Genomic DNA, 26,564 nt, shown 5'->3' on the forward strand with positions numbered 1-26,564 from the left:
GTGTAGAATCCCTGTAGCCAGGCCAAGGGATGTGAACTCTATGCTGGGGGAGCGGCGTGATCAGACTAACCCCTGGGGAGCGTCGAGTGTGCTGACTGGAGGTGGAGGTCCCAGGGCAAAGGGCCCTGACTGGATTCAGCCACCACAGCCCAGGGCAGGGAAGGAGGCCCCCTGGACACTGAAGCGTAGAGAGGAAGTAAAACCATTCCAGGAATGGAAGCCCAGGCAAGTGTGAGGCCAGCCAACAAGGAGAGGTGGCAGACGCTGGAGAGCATGGGTTTTTTGGTTAATGGGGATGAGAGAAAAGTCGCTGTTAGACAAGGTGATTTCAAGATGATGCCAGGAAGTTGCACGAGACCTTGGAGAGCAGCTGGGGCTAGAAGTGGGGAGGAGTGGGTCATCTATGCAGAGCAGCTAACAAGGAGCTTTCTGAGGAACACAGCAGGGACGAGGAAGCCTGGTAAACCCGGGAGGGAACGTGAAGAAGAGTCGGGAGAAGAGGGGCACCTGTGAGGGAGGAAAGCAGAGGCGCCACGGGAGCTCCGAGTTTGTAAAAGCTAGAGGGCTGTGCGGCCAAGCGTCATGACTACAGGCCGGCATCGGGCCCCCAACATTTACGCGGCACCCACGAGACACGATTCCAAGGGAAGAGCCCCTGGCGCGTGAGAAGAGGAGAGCGTGGGTTCTAGAGCCTGGCCAGAGAAGTCTTGGGGATGAGGAAAGGGAGGGAATCGGGAAGGATATACATGGGGATGCAAAGAAGCCTAGGAGCGTGGAGGCTGAAGATCAAGGTCATGTCATAGCAGCGATGTACCCTGGAGAGGAGCCGCAGGCTGAGAACAACAGGTGGAGGGGGTTTGTGGAGAGCCGTGTTTGCCAGGCTCTCTGAACATCAGAATTTCTTCTCCGCCCCCACGTGGCACACCTGGGCTCTGACCCTCTGAAGCCCCCACCCGTCACCTAACCACTGCCTGGGTCCCCATTCTGGTTCCCAGGGCACCTCTGAGCTCTCTCCACTGAGCCCAGTGCCGCTGTCACCCAGGGCTGGCTGACCCCTCAGCAAGCCCTGCTTCTCCCTCCCTAGGGAGACTCAATCAGAAAGGCCATATATTCTTTCACCTCAAAAAATCCGCCCCACTAAGCGGCCAGCCCTGCTGCGGCGCTGCGGGCAAACCAGCCGGGTAGCGACAGAGGACAAGTGGCTGCTCGTCTGCCTCCCCAGGAACTCCAAGACACGACAGATAAACAACCATGCTCCTTTTTGAAATAAAGTGGTACTGAGGTCGATAATATGATAATCTTTCATATTCTCTGCTCACAATAAACACAGATTTTAGAGAACAGGTCTCCTGCTGTTCAGGCTTGAGGCCCTTTGTACCTGGTGCCATAACATCACTTAGGAGGCGAGACGCTGTTCCCACGGATCTGGATGGACCCCAGGGCCTCGAGCTCATCCACTAACCGCCCCTCCCCATCTCCACTCGCTCTCCTCAGTGACGGGTGGGATGCCTCGGTGTCCCTGTGGCCAGATCGAGGCACATGAGGGCCGTCCTCTCTGGCTCATGCCCACCTGACCCTCACAACAAAACCACCGGCTGACCCCTTCTCTAGCAGGAGCGGGAAGGCCATGGTAAAGCCCCCCAAGGCTGCTGGGTCAGGAAGACTGCTGTTTGGTCACTGCCTTCTGAGGACGCCCCTTCTAACTGAGCGAGGGAACCCGGGGTCCAGCTCAGGCACTACGCCTGAGCACCTGAGGGGCTCTTCATCCATCTCAGCCTTCACTGCTCTTTCCAGAGGACCTGCCTCTCGCCAGCAGGAGAATCATCATCCTTGACAGAAAGGTGGAGGCAGGATGGGATTCGGGTAGTGCCTACTCTTGTTATTCCCCTGGGCGTAGGTCACTGGGCCCTCACAGCCAGCCTGCCCTCTCCCTGTTTTCACTGCAAGGCAAACTGGTGTGCTCAGAGCCACGGCAGAGCAAAGGGACACGAGCCCACAAACAGCGTCTCAAGGGCCCAGGTAAAGGGGGGTACAGGCTCTGCAGGGCCCTTCTGCCCCCCATGACAGAATGCTCTGCTGGGCTACGGGAAAGGTGCTGGCCGGATGCCACCGGGGAGCAGGCCAGACAGCAGGCCACCAGTGTTTCAAGTGTTCTGAATGATCAGATTAATAGTCTCTCCCCAACTTCCTAAAGTTAAAAAGAGCCCAGCAGGAAAGACTATGAAAAGCAATAGCCTTTTCCTTGTCATCACACATGAAAACCTAGTAACAGTGAGGTGCGGCAGAAGCTAGTGCTCTGAGAAATGTCCTTTCAGACTGAGCCTGCCTGCCTTCTGTCTGTCCCTCCAGTGCCGTGATCATGTGACCTGTTGTGTTCACAGCCTGGAATAGGAGTTCTCTAAGGCAGCCGTTTATGTTTTGCCCCTCTTTCTATACCAGAATCCAGCAGAGTGCCAGCACACAGGAGACATTCCAGAAAAGGCTGGACAGATGCGCGAGGCTCAGAGAATTGCTGGGCTCAGGTGTGTTCGGAGACTCTGACCCCACTGGCAATCCTCTACCCTAAGCCACTTGCCAACATCTACCACTTAGATGATCCATTATTAGCAAGATCAATTTACTTATTACAAAGATGAAGACACTGATTTCAAGTGTCAATCTAAGTTATTCTGCATAATAGCTGATCATATCCTACACTTTCTTGATCTTAGTTTCCTCATCTGCAAAATGGGAATAATAGGGATGACACCACCAACACTCCCCCGGGGCTTCTGCGAAGAGTAAGACTCAGATCACCTGGCAGCGCCAACACTCAGTGAACACGTCTCCTTCCTTTCCTCTTTGTTAGGTGAAAGTAAAAAAGGTACTGACCTCTTACTTACCTTGCCTATCCTGATGCATGAATTTATAGTATCGAGCAAATCAGCCTTTTTTTCATTTATAGGCACTTCTGCTAACTCCTTTCCTATTAATTCGCCTGACTGATAGCCCATGGTTGTTTCAAATGCAGGATTTGCATACTGGGGGGAGACAAGAGAAACAACATCAAGCAAATTAAAAGAGAATTTGAAAAGAGGACAATCAAGGCTTTTCACCCCAAGCTATCATGTTTTCTGCCCAGAAAGCTCAGGAGCCTGGAGCTTACTGTGACAGTTCTAAAGCCATAAGAGCATAACCCCAGGAGATCCCTGGAGTCCAGAGAAGCCTCTGCTCTGGGACACCTGGCTGGGCTTCCTGCCATGGTCCCTGGGGCCCCAGAGAGGAGCTGGCCCCATCCCACTTGAACACCAACAGAGGAAAGAAGCCACGTGGAGACAGGCCTGAGGTGCTACAAAAGGGCTTTTTGGATGATGACATAGTAGAATGAAGCACCAGACTGAAGTGCGAAGCACCCAGGCTCTCCTCCAGCAAGTGACTTAACCCTCTAAGTCTCAGTCTGTGTATCTGTTTAATGGGAATGAAACCTCTAGGTTGCTGCTCTCATATGATACACACGAGTAATGCGCTGGGAAAGCAGGCTACGAACTGGGAAATGTTTACAGATGCAAGGCTGTATGGCTGAATCTCAGAGAGGACCACAAGACTAGAAGAAAATGTATAGGAAAGTTGTGCAGCGCTAATAGTAATAATAATAAAATAGTGATGATGATAAAGCAGTTAACTGCTATCGCTTAAGGTCTATTTCCCTTGCCAGACACTGGAGTGAGCACTTTGCCTACACTCACCCACTTAGAACCTCCTGACAAAAGGCAGGTGGTTGTGAGTATGACTATCATTCCCATCTGTACAGCTGAGAAAGACAAGGAACTTGCCCAGCGATGCTCAGCTAGGAAGGCGTGGCAGCCGCCTGCAACGGCGGCCCACCTGCCACCAGCCCGTACCCTCAGCACCGGCCCAGGCTGCCTCTCAGGACGCTGACCCCTGAAAGCCGCAATTGATCGGCAGCTCCTTCCTGAGCAAGCTCAAGTGAGATTAAAGTGAAGAGCTGGAGTGCTCAGAACAGACATCAAAGTGCAGCTGATTCCCAGACAAAAGGAGCATTTCCTTGGTACAAGCCCTCTTTTGTTATCTCAAAGTACAAGTTACGTTATCTTAAGCCGCTTTTATGAATCTGCTTTGCTAATAATGGGTAATTTGTTCAGCAACTACTAGGTTCTTCTGGAAATTCTGAGTAGTTTCTAGTAGATTTCTTTAGGTGTAAACTATCTTCAAAAACAGTGAGAAAGGCAAGAGCTTGCAGACCTTATGGTCAGAGCCTCCTCCTACTCCAGTGGTAATCCCTTTGGATAAAAGTCTCCTCTTGCTGAATAAACAAACAAAAAGGTGAACAGTAATAAATGCAAATGTGGTACTTCCACAGAATATTTTCTAGCACCTTAAGTAATTATTAGTACCTTTTCATAAGGAACTTATTTTAAATTACATATTTTATATATTTTGTTCTGATAATCCTCTAAGGAAAACTTGGGCTCTTGAACTTCGAAAAGAAAAAAAAGATCATACTGGCGGGGTTCAATCCTAAAAGAACAAACAATCCCAGAAATTCAGAAAAATGAACTTCCCAAATAACAAACCTGTATAATGTGGTCTTCACTTGTAATTTCAATTGCTTCTTGACTTCTCTCTAATGCAGTGAATATTGAGTTACAAGCCCTTTATGGGTAGGGAAAAAAAAAAGACTGATTAATGTAAATACTACAAAAAATATAATACAAATCTTGGGTTATTGCATTAACTTATTTAAATGTATTTTTCATTTGATGATAAAAGTAACAAATACTAACTCAAGAAAAAGGAGGAGGGAAATATTAAAAAGCATAAAGAAAAAAGAAACACCTTCCGCAACTGTGCTACTTGGGACCATGACTACATACAATGGGTGCCCCCATTCCTGTGTGAGGACCAAGGTGGGATACACACCAGGCCAAAGCTCAGCCGTTCCCCAGCTCTGGGACCCTGTGCACGGGACTGAACCTCCTGAGTCTCCCTTCTCCCCATCTGAAGAGCCCTCCTGAGAACTACATGAGAGAAGAAAATCAAGCATCCTGCACAGAGTCCGACAGAAAGGAGGTGGTCAGTCATTTGTAGTTATTATTTCTTTTTTTTAATGTAAAAAAAGAACATGTATTTGGAATGAGGAAAAAAATCACAGCAAATTACAATCTTAGAAAGATGATAATCATCACAAAATCCAGAAAAATAACCATACAGTTAAACTTCAATAAGGCAGGGGTTAAGAGTGTTGACCCCCTGTGCAGTCCAAAATCTGCCTATAACTTTTGACGCCCCAGAAACTTAAGTACTAACAGCCTCCTGTAGACCAGAAGCTTTATCCGTAATACAACCCAGTCAATTAACACAGATTTTGTGTGTTATATGTATTATATACACTGTTCCTCACAATAAAGTAAGCTCAGGAAAAGAAAATGCTAGTAAACAGATCATAAGAAAGAGAAAATACATTTATAGGTATTTATTGAAAAGAATCCACATATAAGTGAACCCGTGCAGTTCAAACCCATGTTGTTCAGGGGTCAACTGTAATTTTATTAATAAACTACCGGATACAGATCTGTAGGACAGTTTCTGTATATATCTGTCAATATAATCTTTGATTGCTTATTCATATCACAACGTATTTTTTACAGTTACCAGAAAGATAATTCAGTCTTTTTTAACGAAATACAGTTGACATATAACATTCTATTAGTTTCATGTGTAAAACATAGTGATTCAACCTTTGTACACATTGCAAATGATCACCATAGCAAGTCTAGGTATCATCTGTCACCATACAAAATTAATACAATACACCTCACCCTTGAACAACACGGGTTCACTTATACGTGGATTTTTTCAATAAATACAGTATTGTAAATATATTTTCTCTTCCCACGATCTTTTTAATAGCGTTTTCTTTTCCCTGGCTTACTTCATTGTGAGGACACAGTATATAATATACATATCATACAAAATCTCTGTTAATTGACTGGTTCTGTTATGGATAAGGCTTCCAGTCTACAGTAGGCTGTTAGTACTTTAAGTTTCTGGGGAGCCAAAAGTTATACACAGATTTTCAACTGCATGAAGGGTCAGTGCCCCAAGCCTTGCATGGTTCAAGGGTCAACTGTATTACTTGACTCTATTCCCCATGATGTACATTACATCTGCATGATGTACTTACGTTGTAACCGTAGGTCTGTGCCTCGGGATCCCCTTCATCAATCCGGCATCCAGCCCAAACCCCCTTCCCCTCTGGCTGCCACCACTCTGTTCTCTGTATTTATGAGTCTAGGTTTGGTTTTGTTTTATTTGTTTTGTTGTTTAGATTTCACTTAATTATCTTTCTCTGATGGCAAGATTTCATTCTTTTTATGGCTGCGTAATATTCCTCTGTGTGTGTGTGTGTGTGTGTGTGTGTGTGTGTGTGTGTGTGTAAAACATCTTTTTTTTATCCATTTACCTACTGATGGATACCTGGGTTACTTCCATAATTGGCTATTGTAAATAATGCTGCAGTAAACACAGAAGTGCATACTATCTTTTTGAATTAGTGTTTCTGTATTCTTTGGGTAAATACCTAATAGTGGAATTACTGGGTCATACAGTAATTCTATTTTTAACCTTTTTGAGGAAACTCCTGTTTTCCACAGTGCTGCACCTGTTTGCATTCCTACCAATAGTGCATGAAGGTTCCTTTTTCTCCACATCCTCATCAACACTGTAGCTTGTGTTTTTGATTTTAGTTATTCTGACAGGTATAAAGTGATATCTCACTGTGATTTTGACTTGAATTTCCTTGAGGATTAGTGATGATGAGCATCTTCTCATGTGCCTGTTGGCCATCTGTCTTCTTTGAACAAAATGTCTATTCAGATTCTCCACCTAATTCTTAATCAGTTTTTTGTTGTTGTTGTTATTTAGTTGTATGAATTCTTTATATATGTTGGATATAAACTCTTAGTGGATATATGATTAGCAAATATCTTCTCCCATTCAGTAGGTTGACTTTTCACTTTGTTGATGGCCTCCTTCACTGTGCAGGAGCTTTTTAGTTTGATGTAGTCTCATTTAATTTTGCTTTTGTCCCCTTGCCTTTGGAATTTGATTAAAAAAAAAAAATCACTAAAACCAGTGTCAAGGAGCTTGCTACCTATTTTTCTTCTAAGAATATTATGGTTTCAGGTCACACATACAAGTCTTTAATGCACTTTGAGTTAATTTTTGTATATGGTTAAGACAGGAGTCCAGTTTCATTCTTTTGCATTTAGCTGTCCAGTTTTCCTAACAACCATTTATTTAAAAAACTGTCCTTTCCCCATTGTATATTCCAGACTCTTCTGTTGTAGATTAACTGACCATGTAAACATGGGTTTATTTCTGAGCTCTCTACTCTATTCTATTGATCTATGTGTCTGTTTTCATTCTAGTGCCATACTGTTTGGATTACTAAGGTTTGTAGTATAGTTTGAAATCAGGGAGCATGGTACCTCCAGCTTTGTTCTTCTTTCTCAAGATTCCATTGGCTATTCAGGGTCTTTTGTGGTTTCATACAAGTTTTTAGGATTATTTGTTCTACTTCTGTGAAAAATGTCATTGGAATTTTGATGGGGATTACATTAAATTTGCAGATTGCTTTGCATAGTATGGACATTTTAACAATATTAATTATTCCAATCCATGAGCATGGCATATTTTCCTATTTATTCGTGTAGTCTCCAATTTCTTTTATCAATGTCTTATAGTTTTCAGTGTACAGGTTTTTCACCTCCTTGATCATTTATTCCTAGGTATTTTATTCTTTTTGAAGCAATTATAAATGGGATTTATTTTTCTTTTGGATAGGTCATTATTAGTGTGTAGAAATGCAACGTAATTTTGTATATTGATTTTGCATCCTGGAACTTTAGTGAATTGTTTATTAGTTCTAGTAGCTTTTTGGTGGTGTCTTTAGGGTTTTCTCTATATAGTAACATTTTATCTGCAAATAGTGACAGTTTTACCTTTTCCCTTCCAATTTGGATGCCTTTTATTTCTTTTTCTTGCCAATTGCTCTGGCTAGGACTTCCAGTACTATGTTAAATAAAAGTGTGTGTGTGTTTGGCAGGGGGTGGATTCTTGTCCTGCTTCTGATCTTAGAAGAAAAGCTTTCAGTTTTTCACTACTGAGTATGGCGTTATCTGTGAGTTTGTCATATATGGCCTTTCTTACATTGAGTTACGCTCCCCATACCCACTTTGTGGAGAGTTTTTATCATGAATGGATGTTATACTCTGTCAAATGTTTTTTCTACATCTACTGAGATGATCATAGGATTTTTAGCTTTCATTCTGTTAATGTGGTGTATCATGTTGATTGATTTGTAGATCGAACCATCCCTGTATCCCTGTATGTCCAGAATAAATGGTATATGATCCTTTTAATGTATTGCTGAACTCAGTTTGCTAATATTTTGTTGAGGATTTTTGCATCTATGTTCATCAGGGATATTGGTCTGTCATTTTAGTATTTTGTGGCATCCTTGTCTGGTTTTGGTATCAGGGTAATGCTGGCCTCATAAACTTGAGTTTGGAAGAATTCCCTCCTCTTTTGTTTGAGAAGAACTGGTATTAATTCTTCTTTGAATGTTTGGTAGATTTCACCAGTGAAGCCATCTGGTCCTGGACTCTGTTGTTGGGAGGTTTTTGATTGTTGCTTCAGTCTCCTTACTAGTAATTCGTCTATTCAGATTTTCTATCTCTTCATGATTCAGTCTTAGAAGATTATATGTTTCTAGGAATTTATCCATTTCTTCTAATTTGTTGGCATATAACTGTACATAGTTGTCTCTTATAATTCTTTGTATTTCTGTGGTATCCTAAGTTCTCTTCCATTTCTGATTTTATTTATTTGAGCCCTCTCTTTTTTCTTCTTGGTGAGTCCAGCTAAAGGTTCGTCAATTTTATCTTTTCTGTGAACCAGCATGTAGTTCCACTGATCTTTTTCGTCTCTATTTCATTTCTTTCTGCCCTGATCATATTTCCTTCCTTCTACTAACTTTGAAGTTTGTTTGTTCTTCTTTTTCTGGTTCCTTTAGGTGTAAAGTGTTATTGTTCGAGATTTTTCTTGTTTCTTCAGGTAGGCCTGTATTGTTACGAACTTCCCTTTTAGAGCCACTTTTGTTGCAATCCCATAGATTTCTTTTTTCATTTGTTCCTGAGCATTTTTAAAAATTCCTCCTTTGATTTCTTTGATGGCCCATTGGTTGTTCAGTAGTGTGTTGGCTTATTCCACATTTTTGTGGTTTTTCCAGGATTCTTCTTGTAACTGATTTCTAGTTTCATACCACTGTGGTCAGAAAAGATGCTTGCTATGATTTCAATCTTCTTGAAAGTACTGAGACTTCTTTTGTGGCCTAACATGATCTATCTTGGAGAATGCTGTATGTACACTTGAGAAGAATATGTATCTTGCTGCTTTTGGATGAAGTGTTTTGTATATATCTATTAAGTTCATCTGGTCTACTGTGCTGTTTAAGGCCAATGTTCTCTTATTGATTTTCTGTCTGGATGATCTATCCGCTGATTTAAGTGGGGTGTTAAAGTCCCCTACTATGATTATATTGTCAATTTCTCTCTTTATGTCTGTTAATATTTGCTTTATATATTTTGGTGCTCCTATGTTGGATGCATATATATTTATAAATGTTCTATTTTCTTGTTGGGTTGACCTCTTTATCATTATGTAATACCCTTCCTTTCTTTTATTACAGCCTTTGTTTTAAAGTCTATTTTGTCTCATATGAATATAGTTACGCCAGCTTTCTTTTTGTTTCCAGTATGGAATATCTTTTTCCATCCCTTCCCTTTCATTCTGTGTGTATCCTTACTTCTGAAGTGAGTCTCTTGTAGGCAGGCATACAGATGAGTCTTTTTGAAAATTATTAATTTTTAATTCAAGTATAATGCCTTTTGATCAGAGAATTTAATCTATTTACATTTAAAATAATTATTGGGTAAGTACTTACTGCCATTTTGTTCACTGTTTTCTGGATGTTGTTGTAGTTCCTCTCTGTTCCTTTCTTCTCTTTCTCTCTTCCTTTCTGGTTTGATAACTTTCTTTAGTGTTATGTTTAGATTTCTTTCTCATTTTCTTTTGTGTATTGGCTGTAAGTTTTGCTTTATGTTACCATGAATTTCACATATATTGTCCTATGTATTTAACAGTCTATTTTAAGTTGGTAAAAACTTAAATTTGAACATGTTCCAAAAATACATTTTTACTAACCCCCCGTTTTGTTTTTGATGTCACATTTTACACTATTTTATGTATCCCTTAACAAATTATTGTAGCTTTCCTTAATTTTACTACTTCTGTCTTTTGACCTTCATACTAGCTTCATAAGTGATTAATCTGCTACCTTTACTATGTATTTACCTTTTCCAGTGCCATTTTTACTTTCACGTATTTTCTTATTATTAATTAGTGCCATTTCTTTTCAGCTGGAAGAAATCAGTAGATTTTTTTTAGCAGAAACTCTGCAGGCCAGAAGGGAGTGGCATGACTTATTCAAGGTGCTGAAAGGAAAAAACCTGCAACCAAGAATACTCCACCTGACAAAGCTGCCATTCAGAACAGTCAGAGAGGCAAAGAATTTTCCAGATAAGCAAAAGCTAAAGGAGTTCATCACCACTAAATCAGCTGTACCAAAAATGTTAAAGGGACTTCTTTAATTAAAGCTGAAAAGAAATGGCACGGTTCTATTTAAAGTTATACCATAATTTATTCAACAATCCCCCGTGACTGGACAATTAGGTTATTTCCAATTTAGTTCTCTTATATGCCTCAGAATATAAAAAAAAAGAAAGCAACTGCCTACTTGTTCATAAAATGCAAAGACAATATTAAGGAAACTAACAATAGCAATGCTTTTACATTATTCCTGGTATTAATAAACTATCTCACTAAACAAAACAAAGCATCTTAGCCAATACAAATTAGCTTTTATTTCTTGGTATATAAAAATCAAGTGATGAAATGTGAATTATATATTAATAAAGCTGTTATTTAAAAAAAAAAATCAAAAAACAAGGAGAGAGAAGTTCCCAACTCTGACATAACAAGCTTAGAGTAGATGGATCTGTGAGAAGCCCTACTTGGTTTTATCATTCTTATTAAAATTTTTGCAGATTTGGTAAATAAAAAATAGTGTATCATTCTCATTTTCATTTTTTTGATTACTAGTGAAGCTGAATATCTATCTTTTCACATTTACTGGCCATTAATATCTCCTGTGAACTGCTTGATCACGGCCTTTTTAATTCTTTCTACTGGATGTTTCCATTTTTCAACTGATCCATCAAAGCTCTTTACATTATTGGGTTTTAACCTGTCTGTCCTATATGTTACAGATATATTCTTCCCAGTATGTTAATTTATCTAAAAATGTAACATTATTGGGGTGCCTGGGTGACAGAGTCAGCTAAGTGTCTGACTCTTGGTTTTGGCTCAGGTCATGATCTCAGGATCGTGAGATCGAGCCCCCCACCCCCATCGGGCTCCTTGCTCAGCAGCGAGTTCTGCTTAAGATTCTCTGTCCCTCTCTCTCTGCCCCTCCCGTTCATGTGTGCTTTCTTTCTCTCAAATAAATAAATACATCTTTAAAATAAAAATAAAAATGTAACATTATTTAAGGTTTTTAAAAGAAATTGTAGACAAGCTTAACATTTTTATAGTGTTCAATCTGACTCTCTTCCTATACCCAATCTGGCTTTTATGCCATGCTGAATTTAAAAAGACTTCATCATCCAATTACATATGTTCACTTATATTTTTAGTACTCATGTAGCCCTACTTTTTAACATCAAGTCTCTAAGTCACTGGAATTTATTTTGGGGTTAAGTGTGAGATCAAGATATAACTTAATTTTCCTTCCAAACAGTTAACAAGTTGTCACAATTCTATTCACTGAAAAGTCTGCCCTTTTCCATGTTGATTTAAGCTGCCATGTTGATCATATGCTAAATTCTTAAATATACTCAAGTCTATTTCTACACTTTACATTCCAGTTAACTGATGTAGCAATAACACAAAGGTGCTTCTTATACCTTGTTAGCACATTTTAACATCCGGCAGAACAAGTCTGGATTTCTCCCAGCTCTCTAGCCCCACATCTCCTTTCCTTCATATCTTCATATGGCCCTCGATAATGGACTTTTCCCTTTGGTTGCCAGCTGGTGCAGAGAACAAAGCAGGCCATGATGGCAGATGGGGACAGAGAAGTAAGCAGAAGACGCACCACAGAGAGCTGTGTAGGCCATACCTTAGAGCTTGGACTTTATCTTGAAGGCAATGGGGAGGTGCAGAGCTGACACACAAGTGGAGTTGCATGTTACTAATGACAAAGAGGAGTCAAGAAAGATGTAAGGAGACTAACTGATGGCTCAATAATCCAGGTAAGAGAGAAGAGTGGCCTAAAGAGGAAGATAAGTTGGCATATTCCACAGATACTCAGGAAGCAAAATCAACAGGACTGGGTGAATGACTGGTTAGGGATGTGTGAAGGAGACACAGTGGTTTCAGTCTAGGACCACAGGGGAAATGATGCTGTGTTCACTAAGCTAAGGTATTGAGGAAGAAAAGGTCAGAGGTTACAGTTAGATTTGGAGGAGAGACAATGACTGCAGTTTGGAAAAGGCTGATTACAACCCGAAGGATCCCCTGTGCTGTGTGCTGCTTGGAAGGTCTCAGATCTAACTCACTTAATCTCCCTGGGTGTCAGCTGCTGCATCCTGACGGGACCCAATAAGCTCTAGCATCACTGACTGCTCCAAAATCCCGCTTTACAATCTCAGAGTGGCCGGTAGCCTAGCTCACTGTAGGGATGCTGCAGTCAGCCGCATCCGGAGTGAGGGAGGAGCAGGCCTCAAGGCAGCCATCCACCTTAGTTTCCTGGCAAAATCTGGCAACAAAACTCTTTTGGACACTTTACTAGCCTTAAAACATGTCTGCTCACCAGAACTCTGCTACCTCAACCTTCATTTCCTTTGGTCTGTGAAGTACTTCCCCTCCCTGCATGTGGAACCCTGTGCTGGTCCCTACTAATCTTCCTCCTCCAAGGCCTGACCCCCTTATCTCTGCCCTGGGCATATAGAGTGATTTCATTCTCCCCTTGATCCCTGGAAATATTAAAGAATAGCACACCACTCAAGAAAGAAACCTAGGATGACAAAGAGCTGCTGATTTTTTTCTCCTTCTGTCAAAGTCATATAATTTTACTAATTTTTTGCTTTTCCTATTGTACAAGGAACTAGGTTTCTACTCATTTCACTAAAAACAAAACAAAACAAAACAAAAAACTGTTGCTCAGGAGCAAACTACAAAATGCTTATCTGTGGAAAAGAAAACATGTCACCTAGCAAAGATAACTAGTATTAATAGGTTGGGTGTTTGTATACAAGTTTTTTTTTTTTTGTAAAAAACTAAACAGATAATTCAGTATATACTTTTACAGCCTTCTTTTTCATTTATGATTCTTTTGGAGCCCCATCTTTAAGTGTGAGTGTCCCATCACTAAAGTAACCACTTGCTAGACACCCAGGCAGACGCTAAGAGTCTGGATCAGGAGAGTTGCCAGGTCACCACCCCCTCCCATTTCAGCAGGAGGTCAGTTAGAGCCAAAAGAGCCACAACCCAAGACCTCACTGGCAAAGCTGCCCTGCGTGGTGTGATGTGGGTATTCCAGAAGTGGCGGGATTAATTACCTGAGTTTTAGCTGGGACCGCACCTCTCCGAACTCCAGCTGGAGCAGTTCATTGTAACAGGCCATGAGGCTGGGGTTTTCCACATACCTCTACAAAGAGAAAGGAGATGTTGTGGATAAACAAATGTGCATCTTTAATATGTCTATCAATAAAAATAACTCTTTTCAACAGACTTCTCAAGTGGGTAACCAAAATCTAAAAAATACATCACCTTTAGTGATGAACAGGAACTGAGAAATGAAAACCTGTGGGTACCAAATTAACTTTTAAGAAGGCAGGGCTTAAGAATGCTTTGTTTGAGGTAAGAGAATTTTGGTTGTCTGCATGTCACTATCGGAGGCTAGAATAAGTAGAAGGAAGAAACTTATTGAAGTCCTATTTATATTAACTTCCAGAGTATATTCCCTTATTCAAGCACAGTATGCTGTCCTCCTTACAGCTGTTCAAGCTCACAGTAAGCAAACACACGCTTGCACTTCTCTTTGCACCAGTATTTCACAAAGATAACCCCCACTCAGGCGACATTTTCTACACCCACCTCTAACCACGGCTCAACCAAGCCATCAGAGGATGGCCCTCCACGTGAGAGGTGCTGGCAGGGCCGTGGCTTTGCCCAGCAGCTCTCACTGCTGTGGACAATGACTACCTCGGATAATAACATTTACATAAAGGAAGCACCGCACCACAAAGCAAATTACACAGTTCTGAGAAGCATGGACCCATTCCACCACCAAATTATGGATTCCATGAAGACATCTTAGAACTCACTTGTTCTGTCACATGGTTCCATTCAGGCGGAAGAAATATTTGGGAATATTTACTCACCCCTATTTCTATGAGCAGCGCTCGCTTTCACTTGCTCAATGCGTGGCTACTACTCTAACGGAGAGGGGGAGGCTGAGGCCGAAGAGGCAGGGCAGGGCCTCTAGAGGACACCACCTCCGAGCCAACGCCAGACCTGTCTGGAACACGGGCCCCTCAGAGAGCTCTTGCCTCTGCCACAGTGAAGGTGAATAGCCCCCCATTTAAACAGTGATCAGGATCTTGTCTGAGTGTCAAGCAAGCTAATAACCCAGCCCCAGGTTCATGCCTTATAAACCCTATGACCCTCCTGGGCTGGCTTCCCCACTTGCAGAACAAGACTATCCCGCTCGTAGCCACCGCGGATGACCGTGAGAACCGAGTGCGGCAGCGGGCAAGCGCTCGACCACAGAGGACAGTGCCTGCTCTGTCCCTCGGAGGGGAGCGGGGAAGGCCAGCTGGCCAGGGGCGTGGTGGTCCCTAACCCACAGGCCAACACATAGCCTTCCTCACTCACAGAAGTCAGAGGGGTGCCGTGCCCACCAGCTCTCACCCACTGAGAGAGAAGGAGGGCGCTGGCCCTGCCGTCCGTTGCTGGTCAGCCCCGACTCCACAGAACCCCGGAGAAGGCCGTCCACCCGCGCGGGCGTCTGCTGCTGCCCAGGCAAACAGGGAGGAGCTCCCTGGGCACAGCGCTTGTGCTGCTGCCAGCACACAAGGGGGTGGGGACTGGCGCCGTCCAAGGGCCCGGCTGGCCTCACCAGCTCTGCAGGTGCGATCCTGGGATGCGGACCACGTGAATTTATAAATGGCCTCCCAGGCACGCAACCAGATTTTTCACTGGGTATGAATGTGTATATCCAAACTTCTTCACCCCAAAGGCAGACATCGAAGTTACAAAATAAGCACGTGGGACCCCATGTAGAGCATCTTGCCCCTGCTTTCTGCCCCTCCCTCGCTACTTCTGCTCTGCTTGTGAACATGCAGTCTTCCCAGCCCTTCTCCAAGTACGTCCCAAAGATGCCATGAGGCATGGAGGGCAGAGAAGGGCCCCGGGTCCAGGGACGCTTGGGAGACAGCTGTGCCGCTCCTACTCCTGCAGCAGCAGCCCGCCTCCTCGCCCTACCCCATCCCACCAGGGGGGCCGGGCCACAAACCCTATGGACTCCGGAGCTGACTCAACCTCGCTTTTCCAGAGCCTTTATCACGCCCACCTTGCTGGGCCCCACCCGGTGGTTCTCAACCCTGGGCTGCTATTAGAATTACCTGCAATCTTACAAACTAATACCAATGTGCAGGCCCCTCCCAACACCACCTGAAAGAGACTCTCTAGGGAAGCTTTTCAGGGGATTCTCACGCACAACCAGCACTGAGATACACCAAGCCTGAACCTTTCAGATGTTAGTCAGCAAATGCCTGGCTGTGCCACCAGGTCCAACTGACGAAGCAAGCAGGTCTCCATCCATCCTGAAATCCTGAACAATGGCACTAACCCATAAAATAGCTGACTGCCCGCTGAAGACCAGAGACCCCACTGCAGGGTTGGCTTTTAGGTCTAGGGCTGACTCCGGCGCTGGCATCACTGCCTACCAGCCATGGGACCTGGGAGAGTCACCGTGCCCTCGGTCACCTCAGTATCCTGTTGTTATGTGAAGGTACGGGACTCTGCTTAGAGGAAGATTAGTTTTCACTTGAGGTCTCTGAGGACTGGCCATCCACTTGAATTAATCATCTACATAATGGTGAGCCTGCTGCTCCCTCCTTATTTGCCAGGTCATGTACCTCTACAATGACTACTTTAAAGCTTCTGTGCTTGGGGACGTGCCCCCGAGAGTGGTTCTAGCAACGGCTTCAGAGGACCCCATGACTGAGCATGTGGGTGAGAGGGCGGAGAATGTGTGCGTCAGCCGCTCTTGCATTTTCAAGTCAGCTTCATGATAGCTCGATTACACTAAGAAAACAGAAGGACTGAGGTGTGCTATCCCTTCTCCCAGGATGCTCTCTCCAGTCCACACGCTGTGCCAGGGTGCTGCCTTGTGGGGAATTTCAAACACACGTATTCCCAACACACATCTATGCCCTTTCAAAGAGACCTCATACAAACACAAAGCTTCATGACTTCTGGTGGCTGTCGGTAAGCGAAGAATCCAAGGCAGGGCACATCATCTATCCCCAAGTTTCACTAGAAAGTGGAAGCTTCAGAGGTCCTTGCTAAAAAAAAATTTTAAAAAATAGCCAGTTTTGAAGCTCAAGAATAATAACATAAAGATTTTCAAAGCTAGCTGGGGCAGTTTTTCTCCCTGTGTGAATGCTTTGCCCAGTAGGTTGGAGGTGGGGCATGACCTCGGATTCACCAGCAAGAGGTGATCCACAGCTTCCCACCCCAGATTCTGTACTTACAGGAACACTCACCTTCACACTGGCTGACTTGGGTTGTTCTCAGACAACTTAGTATGGATTCCTGGAGGTGAGGCAATGGGGGGAGGTGTTGATATGGGTGTATGCTTTGGGAGTTGTCAAAAAAAAAAGGGGGGGGACCACAAAACCAATAATAATCTAATGTGTGCTTTTATATAAAATTGTGTGTGTATAAAGTAAAATCTTAAGTTCCATATTATTGGATGTTATTCTTGGAATTTCTGTGCTTTTTGTCTGCATTTACTTGCTACCTTTGTTCATTTATTACTAAGGTTTTATCACTTTGTCTTAGAAATGTCATATAACTACACTTAATAACCCAGTCCAGCAGCATATCTTTTTAAAAAATGGGAGAAATTAGTCCGTTCACATGCATTTGATTTTACTCCTTCTATCTTGCTGTGTCTTCATGACTGGTTTCACACTGTTGCTGCTTCTTCCTCGTCAGCCAGTTTGACCAAGTTGCTATAAATTTCACAGTTCCTCTTGTGAATTTGGAAGGTTTGTTAAACTTTTCTATTAATTGTTACCTTCCTTCTCACTGATCTCAAGGGCCGACATAGATTTCCTTACTACTATTTGAAAACAAGATGCCAGTCACCCCCAGAATCGACGATCTCCCAGAGAACAGATGTTCTAGTCTGCACATTTCCCAGATGAACACTCTGGAATACTTCCATTGCCTGCCCTCCCCCACCCCCCGTTTGCTAGATAAAGCCCTGAGAATGCTTTTACCTCTACCTCCTCCCCACAAAACTTGAAAACGCCTACGTTTGCTAAGACAGTCTAGCATTTAAAGACTGACCTATTGTTCAAATTTTTCTTTTGGTATGTCCCCTCTGTTTTTCCTTTTAGGTCTAACATGACGCCTAGATAGATAGAGATATTTTACTTACATTTCGTACGTTCTCTAACTATAAACAAAGCTCTACTGCAGGTTATTTGTGCACGCACAGGGGAAGAAGGGCGGGCCGCAGAGACGGGGAGGCGGCAGGCGGGCACATGTGCACGGCAGGTTTGCTGCTCCCCACTTCCCTCCACGTCATCCCTCCTCCCTCCTCTTCAAGTTTCTGCTCAAGTTCATCTGTTGTATCAGTGGGGTCCTTTCTCAATTCTTTGCCTCAGGACACTTGGGGAAAGAGGACTCTGAATTTTATGCCCTGAAAGGTGAACAAGGACTCAGCTGCGCATCCTTCTCCTGTCATCTCTAATCAGACTAGACATTACGAGGACTGTTTTATACAGTAACTGTGTGCTCATATTTACCGCCAAGTTCAGCAATTTCTGGCTTCATTCCTTCTTGCATTTCAAGACTTTCGCTTGGAAATCACCTCCTTCTGCTTGAAGCACACCCCGTACGAACTCCTTCCATTTCCATATTGCTGAAAGTGTGTCAGCCTCATCCTTGAAAACCTTCCTGCTGGGGTTACCAGTCTAGGTGAGCAGTTATTTTATCCCATTCAAAGTATTATCCCACTATTTTCCATTTTCCATTTATCACTGCTGAGAAGCTAACTGTTAGTCATCCTTCTTCTGAAGGTCATCTTTTTTTTCTGGTGAGATTTTCACTATGATGTGTCTTCTTTTTATTTACTCTTCTTTGAATTTGCTGGAATTTCTGAATCTGTGGACTACAGTCTTTCAACAGTTCTGGAAAATTCTCTTCAAACATCGCTCTGCCCCATTCTCTCTCCTGTCCTCCTGGAACTCCAGTTACATATACGCTAAACTATACATTCTATCCTCCACACTTCTTAACCTCCCTAACTTATTTTCTATTATTGAATCTCTGTGTTATATGCTGGATAATTTCTTCAGACCCACTACGTTTTAAAATTTTCAGTTATCATGTGTTCATTTCTCAAAATTCGATTATGTTCTGCCTAGAATTTGCTGTGTCACTTTTTATAGTTTTTCTATTTCTTGCAGACATTTGCAAGCTTGTCTTTTATTCTTTACATATAATAAGCATAATTCCTTTATAATTCGAGTCTGATAATTCTGGTGTCTGTGGGCTGTGAGGATGTTTTTGCTGTCCTTCCCCTATTAGTTCTCACTCTCAGTGCCTCATCTCCTGTGGACTGGTCAGCGTCCGTGGAATGCTGGCTGCTGCCTTTGAGCAATTACTTGCAGAGATTCTCTGAGGCCAGAGATAAAGGTGTCTTGCTCTGGAGAGGATGTGTATTCACTTCTGCCAGGTACCCAGGAATATGACCTACCACCTAGAACCACTTTAAACTAAATTTGTGGCTTGGGGTGTCTTGACTACCTCCCAGATATAAATTTAGGCCACAAATCGGCCCCAGGATCAGCCTTACATAAGTTCTCTCCGTTGTGATTCCCAAGGCTCACTGGCAACCAGCTGACCAAAGCCTTTAGAAGCCTTTTGGCTTAGGGAAAACCAACAGATCAGTGCTGAGGGTGGAGAGGGAGTCATGTTTGGGCTGCCTCATTTCCAGAATCCTTGCTGCCTTTCAAGTTGCACGTATACATGTCAGCATTATAACAACATCTCGTGTGGCATAACTCTTAATGAGTATGCCATTAAAGGAGATTTTATGATGTTTAGATGACTTTAGCAGGCATAATTCTGAGAGAGCAAAAACTTAAAGTGTTGTAGATTATTAAGATTACCAAGTTCTAAAGTTAAACTACACTGTAACAGCACAAGGACAACAAAGTTTTTCTTCAAATGAATTCAAAACTTTTGCTGGCTCTCAACAGAGATAAAATGTAATTTCTCAGGCTGAATTATACTCGCATCACAAAGAAGTGGGTACATACCCTCGTAAAGCCGGCAGCAATGAGGGGCATCACAGAGGACTCTTCTCGGTCCGTCCTTCAGAAGAACACAGCAAAGGGTTAGTGACCGCTTTATCAATTACAGCTCACCTCTAACTTCTCACTAATTTACGTAATACTAGGACTATCATGTTAAATACCTTTTGATGAATTAGATTAATATACCAATCAGAAGTGTAAAATTGAAAATAGTTTTCTGTTTTAGTTCTGTATGTCACTTTCTGGCAATGCTTGAAATATGGAGATTCTGCACTAACAGCCAGAATACAGAAGTAACCACATACCTATTTGATATGTAAAAATTTTAATTTAAATTCTTCCCCATTTTCTTCTACTTGCAGTTTCTTAAAAAAAAAAAAAAAAAAAAAAAAAAAAAAGTCTTTTCTCCCCTGAAAGCTCTGGAAAAAAGTTTAAAGGACAAAGAATCCTTTCTTCTATCTACAAAAGTATATAAGCCAATTAACATTTATTTGAATACTGCCCTTCTCCTAACATATTTCTATTCTTTCCTTACCTCCAATTTCCCCGTTTATATATGAATCAAACCTTTGTAGATACTTGGGAGTCAGAAAGCCCGTGGGGGGTGTCCCTGGATAACACTTGTACTTCTAGGAATGGAAGTCTCTCATGGTTTGCCTATTTCTAAAGTGAATAGCAGTCCAAAATCCCAGACCCCACATGAGAGCAGAAACTCCCACCAGGGAGTTAACTGGTGAAGTGAAAGAAAATAAGAAGAAAATGCTAAACTAAAAAGAATCACACCTGTCATAGCCTACAAACTCTTAGGCCCCTGCTAAGAGCAAGCATGACATTGACACCTGAACTTCAAGGTCAAAAAAAATGAGAGCTTACCTGCGTACTACACCAATAATAACTGTGTTTTCAGAGAGTTTTGATGATCTAATAGACCTTTAAAAAAAAATTTTTTTTTAAATAAATGTAAAGCAATTCTTTAAAAAATATATAAATACACTTAATCTTGGTAGAACAATTAAAGTTGGGGAGAGGTAGAAGAGGGAGCAAGTCACACTCTGATTTACCTTCTCTGCTACTTGATCCTCCTCCCTCCAGGGCACAAGCTGCACTCAGCAGACAAGTAATCCTAACGCTCACGGAGTGCGAACCTAACAGCTGGCTGAGACCGTGAGCCTGCTACTCATTCTGGCCTTTGTTAATCCAAGCAGCCTCAGGGGGAGAACGTTCCTTACCTTGGGCTTACGTGACTGGGCTTATCTGTCTCTCCCTGCCAAAGGGAAATGTGAGTACGTATGTGTCACTGCAAGCTGACGGCCATGGTGACAGTGGGGACAAAGCCCAAAGGTCAGCTCCCTAAGCCGTATAAACAAAGAGTTCCCAGGTGGGCAAAAGCAGCAGCAACAGAAATTCAAAACTAGGAAATGCAAGATATTCTAACCCATCAGAAAGAAGAGAATTGCCACAGGGGGCACCTGGGTGGCTCAGTTGGTTAAGAAGAGAATCGCCACCTGACAGAAACAGGTAAGAATGGAGGACTGGTCAGGAGACGTGGGGGACGCTGCGCCACTGAAATCTCCCATGGAGTACGAGGCTCCCACCGAGAGTGCATTCACCCCTTCCCAGGAACGAAAACCCAGCCAGGAGATGAGACAGGGTGGAAGTCAACGTGACCCAGGAGAGCAGGAGGAGGAACGGCTCCACTGGAGATGTACGACAGCTCACCCTACCTTGGGCCAGGGCGGGGGGGTGGGGGGGGTGGCATGCGGGACTCCGGAGAAGATTCAGAGCCATGCCACAGGAAGAGGGGGAAGGCAGCCCTGGGCTGAAAGGAAGACACTCACGCAGGACGGTGGCTCCAGCAGGAGAACGGAGCGACCGTTCCCTGACGGCCCCAGCCACGTCAGAAGTGTGCTGGCCTCCTAGAGAATGTGTCCGGGATGGGACAGAGAACAGCTAAGACTTACTGCATGACTTCCGTTCTGTTAGTTCAAGAAACAGAACCACTCCGGAGTCACAGAACACAGAGAATCATCTGCGTGACTCCTTCTCAATTCTCCCAAGGATGGTACATAATGTAGCCTTCCCAGACGCATCAGAGGACATCAATTCAGCATACACAATGGATACCTCAGTTTGGCAAACTTTTTCTGTAAAGGGCCAGATGGCAAGTGTTTTAGGCTTTGTGAGCCAGGCAGACTCTGTCACAACCACTCCACTCTGCCCTGTAGCGTGAAAGCAGCCACAGACGATGCCTAAACGAATGGCGTGGCCGTGTCCCCCCTGGCGCAGCCCTGCCTCACAGCACTGGGGCTTCATTTTCTCAAGGCTGGGTCTCACGACAGGCGCAGACGGGATGTGGGGAACAGAAGTGGCTCAGGGATGGACGCGCAGCTCCAGGGACGAGCCAGTCGCTCTCACGGGCCACGCAGCTCCCACCTTTCTCTCCGTGTTGCTGTTTTCCCTAGTGTCCAGTCCATTCCTCCAGCTCCTGTCCGCCTGTCCATGCCAGGCGAGGCCAACCGCGAGGGTGCCCAGCTGCTGTACTGGAAGAGCCCTCCTGACAGCTCACTGCGGATCTGCCGACCAGGTGCCGGTCCCCGGTTCCCCCAGGGCCTCCGTGCCTAGAGAACAGCCGCACTCACCTGCCTGGAGCAGGGCCACGGGGAGGTCTGTACTAGCGTGGAAGGGCGACCGGCACAGCGGACACTCGCACAGACAAGGCCAGCTCACTTCTCAAAACTGTGGGCTGCTGCTGAGCCTAGCACAGATCCTACCCGGGGAGAGACAGGCGCCCACAAACGGTATTTCCGTGACTTCTGAGGGCACCGTACTTATTCTTGTGTTCATATTTCTGTCGTATCATAAAGATCTCAAGAAAGAAAAGGCAAACTTAAGTATGCAGTCAGCTATCTCAAACCAGTTCTCATCTTTTTAGAAGAAAAACAGAGATCTGAGTGGTATAAATAGCAGGCAGGTAACTGTGCGGATACACTCGGGAAGTCATTTTAGATGACTAACTTGGGACACAGGAATGAGGGTGGGCGCTGGGCGAAAGACAAAGCAGAAGGGAAGGCCATGTTTACCTGGAAGCAAGTTGATACCCGCAAAGGAGGGCTAACACTGTATGAAAAGGCAGAGGTCTACTCCTGACTTTTTCTGGTCCATAAGGGGGAAGAACAGACTAGAAAATAGAAATGTAAGGAAACTGGCTTGGAAAAAAAAAACACACCCTTTACTTCAGATTCAGGAAAATGAAGAAAGAAATGACTTGGCATCATCAAAATGCATACCCAGACACAGGAAGGCAGCTTTCGAGAAGTCAGAGAAGAGCGGGCACGAATCTCTAGCACAAGATTCTGAAAGACCGCGTGAGCACTCTGGGAAGCTCTCACAGCAACGCTGGCTGGTTAGCACCAGGTTTATGCATAAGAGAAAACTCCACACAATAGTGGCTTAAGCAAGATTCTTCTCCCACATAAGAGACGCGCAGAGGCACGCGGTCCAAGGCTGTGACGGCACGCGGCAGCACCAGGAGCCTGGCTCCTTCCGGGTTTCCCGAGTCTTGCCTCCACAGGGTTTCTTCCTCGTGGTCCAAGACGGAGGCTACACTCTAGCCACAACACCCACATTCTAGACAGCAGGATACTTTCCAGAAGATGCACAGGACATTCCCACTGGCCAGCTGCAAGAAAAGCTGGGGAATGCGTGCATTTTCTAGGTGGCCAGAGGCCCAGCTAAACACTAAAAATTCTGTTATTAGGAAAGAGTAGAAGTGGGTATAGGGGGCAACTACCATTCTCCAGACACACTGGCAACTACAAATAAATCTGATGATGGTCTCAACACAACCCTGGAAGAAAGGCCAGGGGACGGAGGCTTACTCCAAGAGCCCAGCAAAGCCCTTCAGTGAGTCACATTTTACAACAACTCCATTACTTGTACTTCACCACTGTTCCCTCCGCCGTGTGGAATGAGTTTTGGATGGAAAAGAATGGAATTTACAGTGGAAAAAAAGAGTCGCGGACCGAGGTGAATCCAGAGATGGTCGAAGGCGTCCGGCACCCGAGTTGAGTCTTGCTCCTGCATTCAACCTAGATCTAATTCTGCTGGTGCCCTCTGGGCTCCCATGTAGGGCTTTATTTCCTTCACCTCCCTTTATCAAGTCTTCCCTTTCATGACAGAGCCCTGCTCCTGGTGCACAAAGGAACAGTTCTTCATTTCTTCTGAGTACCATAGGCACTCAGAAGGCACTTCCTTGTGGTGAATCATTTTCTTAGTCTTTAAGGCTATTCTCTCCCCTCTGTTATCTGGCAGCTTTTTACAGGCCTTTATCCTGGTCATTCATCCTTGAAGGGAAGCGAGATCAACCCCGTCGGGAGCCTGCAGCAGAGAGGCTCAGAGAAGCCTCCCTTGCATGCCTTTGCTAGGCCCTTGGCATGGGCAGCCCTCCTCCTCTTCGGTCTGGGCCTGCAGATCAAGTCAGCAGATGCGAGTTCCTGCTCAGAGAGCACGGCCAGCAGGCAGGCAGAGGTGAGCTGCACACAGTGGACTCCTGGCTGGCTCTCCCCACTAACTAAACCTGAGAACCGATGCAGTCTGCTGTTCTGGAACTGTAACACATGAAAGACTGCTCTCACACTCCTTAGGCTTCTGCCCCTCCTCACAACATGGTAGAAAAACCCAGGTCTCTGTCCATCTCCCTCTGCTCTAGGTCTTGGGATCCCAGGGGACACAGAAAGTAGAGAATGAGGAGGCAGCAGGGACTGGGGGGCCTCGGGCAGGGCTCTGGTGCTCAGCTAAGGCAGAGCCGTCTGTTTCTCTGGTCAGCACAACTCCAGCGTCCCAGGCTCAGCACGACCGTGGCAGCGAAGCAGAGCCTCTTTCCATCTCCTTCCTTTAGGTTCGTTTGGTACTTCAGCTTCAGAGACTGAAGTATGCGGAAGACGTTTCAGGAGAGGTTCTTCATTAGGCCCCACGGTACAAGAGATAGAGTGGGAATCCTGGCCTTCTTCTGCTCTCCCAGCTTCTGATAGAACTATCAGCTTATTTTTGGCTTCTTAATTGCTGTGGTCAGCTTCTGTCTGTTAGCTTCACGGGTTTCTTGACAGGAAGCGGGGAGGCGGCACTGTAATCAGCACAAGACGGCCTCCAACAGCCTCAGAGGTGACTCACTTGCCTTGGCCCCCCTGCCCTTCTCCTGCGCTCTCTAGCCGGCAGCCGCTCACCCTCCACCTGCTCCTGATGTGCCCCTGCACAGACCATGTCAGTGTCTCAACTGCCTACAGGCTGAAGTCCAAGCCTGCGGCTCAGCACCTAAGGCCCTCAAGACGGGGCTCCGGGCTGCTCCTCCAGCCTTCGCCAGAGCCACGTCCCATGCCTGCCCAGCCCAGCACCTGTCAATACCGAGCAGAGAAGCCCAGTATACCTGCCTCTTCCTGCACATGCTGCCCCCTCCGCCTGGAACAGCTCTCGCCAACACAGACAACTGCAGCACTTTGCATATACCTCCTCGTGGGCACTTGGAGCCTGTACTGAAATCACTCACTTGCCCTGCCAACTGGAACAGTAGCTCTTCAGAGGCAAGAACCATGTCTTACTTACCTGTGGAGCTCTAGTGCCAAAGACAGTGCCCAGAACTGAGAAGACTGGCAAAGCAGGGTTCCTCAACCAGTGGATTTGGAAATATCACAGACACAGAATATTTGGCCTTCAGCAAGGCATCTGATAAGGAGTGTGAGGAGTTCCAAATGTCCCCAGTAGAGAGATACAGAAGAATGCTGGTTGTTTAGATAAGTCAGCAACTGATGAACACCCTTCACAGGTGGTGTTGATTAGGTATCCCAAAAGCAAGAGGAAGGAAAGGACAGAGCTCTGCCAGGGCTAAGGCCTCATGAACTGTGTAAGTCAGGAGAGGGACAGAGAGCATGTGAACAAGTTCAGGAGGGAGAGCCTGGAATGACTCCTTGAAGGAACACTCCACAGTGGGCAGGTTCCCTTAAAGGGATGATCTTAAGGGAGGTAAACCAGGCACAACCAGAATTGAGATGAAAGTGACTTAGAAAACTCAATCAGGGCCTACTCTTGCCTCTAGAAAACTCACTAACTATGGCACAAGGACCCTCCCCCCCACACACATACACACAACACACACACACCCTCAGCTAACAAGATGGAGATGATGTGGTAAAACACAGCTAGCAAGAAAAACCAGAGATTCTTGGCCAAGGCCGTGACATAGCCCTCAGGAAAGGAACATGCTCAGGGGCTGCATTTGTAATCATCTTCTCCCTGGACAGCCTAAGGGGGATGGCTATTCTGCTTACTCTTCACTGGCCCATCCAAACCTGGTGTGAGATTTTCGGTTCTGGAACCACGCTTACAAGGGCTACTGCCTGGAAGAGGACACTCAGAGGAAGCAGCCCTGACGGGGCTGGGATATGAAACCTCACTGTTAGGAGCTGCCAAGACCAGTGAGGATATGCTCCACCCAGGAAAGACCATTCCTGCCCTTGAATGCTGCAAATCTGGGAAAGGGGATTAGGCTGGGCTCAGCAAGAAAGAGAACTTCTGCAGCTCAGAGCTTTCCCTTGGGAACCGCCCCCCCCCCCCAACAGAGGCTGGATGTCAGGGGTGGGAACTTAGCAGAGGACATGCACACATGACAATCTATACTTCTCTAAAACCTCCTGTTAAGCAACCCAGTTCACATGTTTTGATATTCTGCAAGTACTATAAACAAGGCACATTCGCCTAACATTAGAAGACAGTTTTCAATTTTTTATAACTTTAAAAACATCTGGAAGATTTTATTAGCTCCTGTTGCAG

General features: G+C 44.8%; 1 protein-coding gene across 1 annotated transcript in view; it reads right to left on the reverse strand.

Moving 5' to 3' along the window:
• PDE8A (phosphodiesterase 8A) overlaps window positions 1-26,564 on the reverse strand; it is a 156,213-nt gene that overhangs the window by 54,458 nt on the left and 75,191 nt on the right. The window contains exons 4-8 of the mRNA XM_078078839.1: window positions 20,616-20,672; window positions 19,746-19,800; window positions 13,743-13,831; window positions 4,575-4,653; window positions 2,883-3,020 (exon numbers count right to left, since the gene is read on the reverse strand). Of these exons, the coding sequence (XP_077934965.1) occupies window positions 2,883-3,020; window positions 4,575-4,653; window positions 13,743-13,831; window positions 19,746-19,800; window positions 20,616-20,672 (418 nt within the window). The remainder of the gene's footprint in view (window positions 1-2,882; window positions 3,021-4,574; window positions 4,654-13,742; window positions 13,832-19,745; window positions 19,801-20,615; window positions 20,673-26,564) is intronic.

The sequence above is a fragment of the Halichoerus grypus genome, chromosome 8 (assembly GCF_964656455.1).
Source record: "Halichoerus grypus chromosome 8, mHalGry1.hap1.1, whole genome shotgun sequence".
Classification (NCBI taxonomy): Eukaryota; Metazoa; Chordata; class Mammalia; order Carnivora; family Phocidae; genus Halichoerus; species Halichoerus grypus.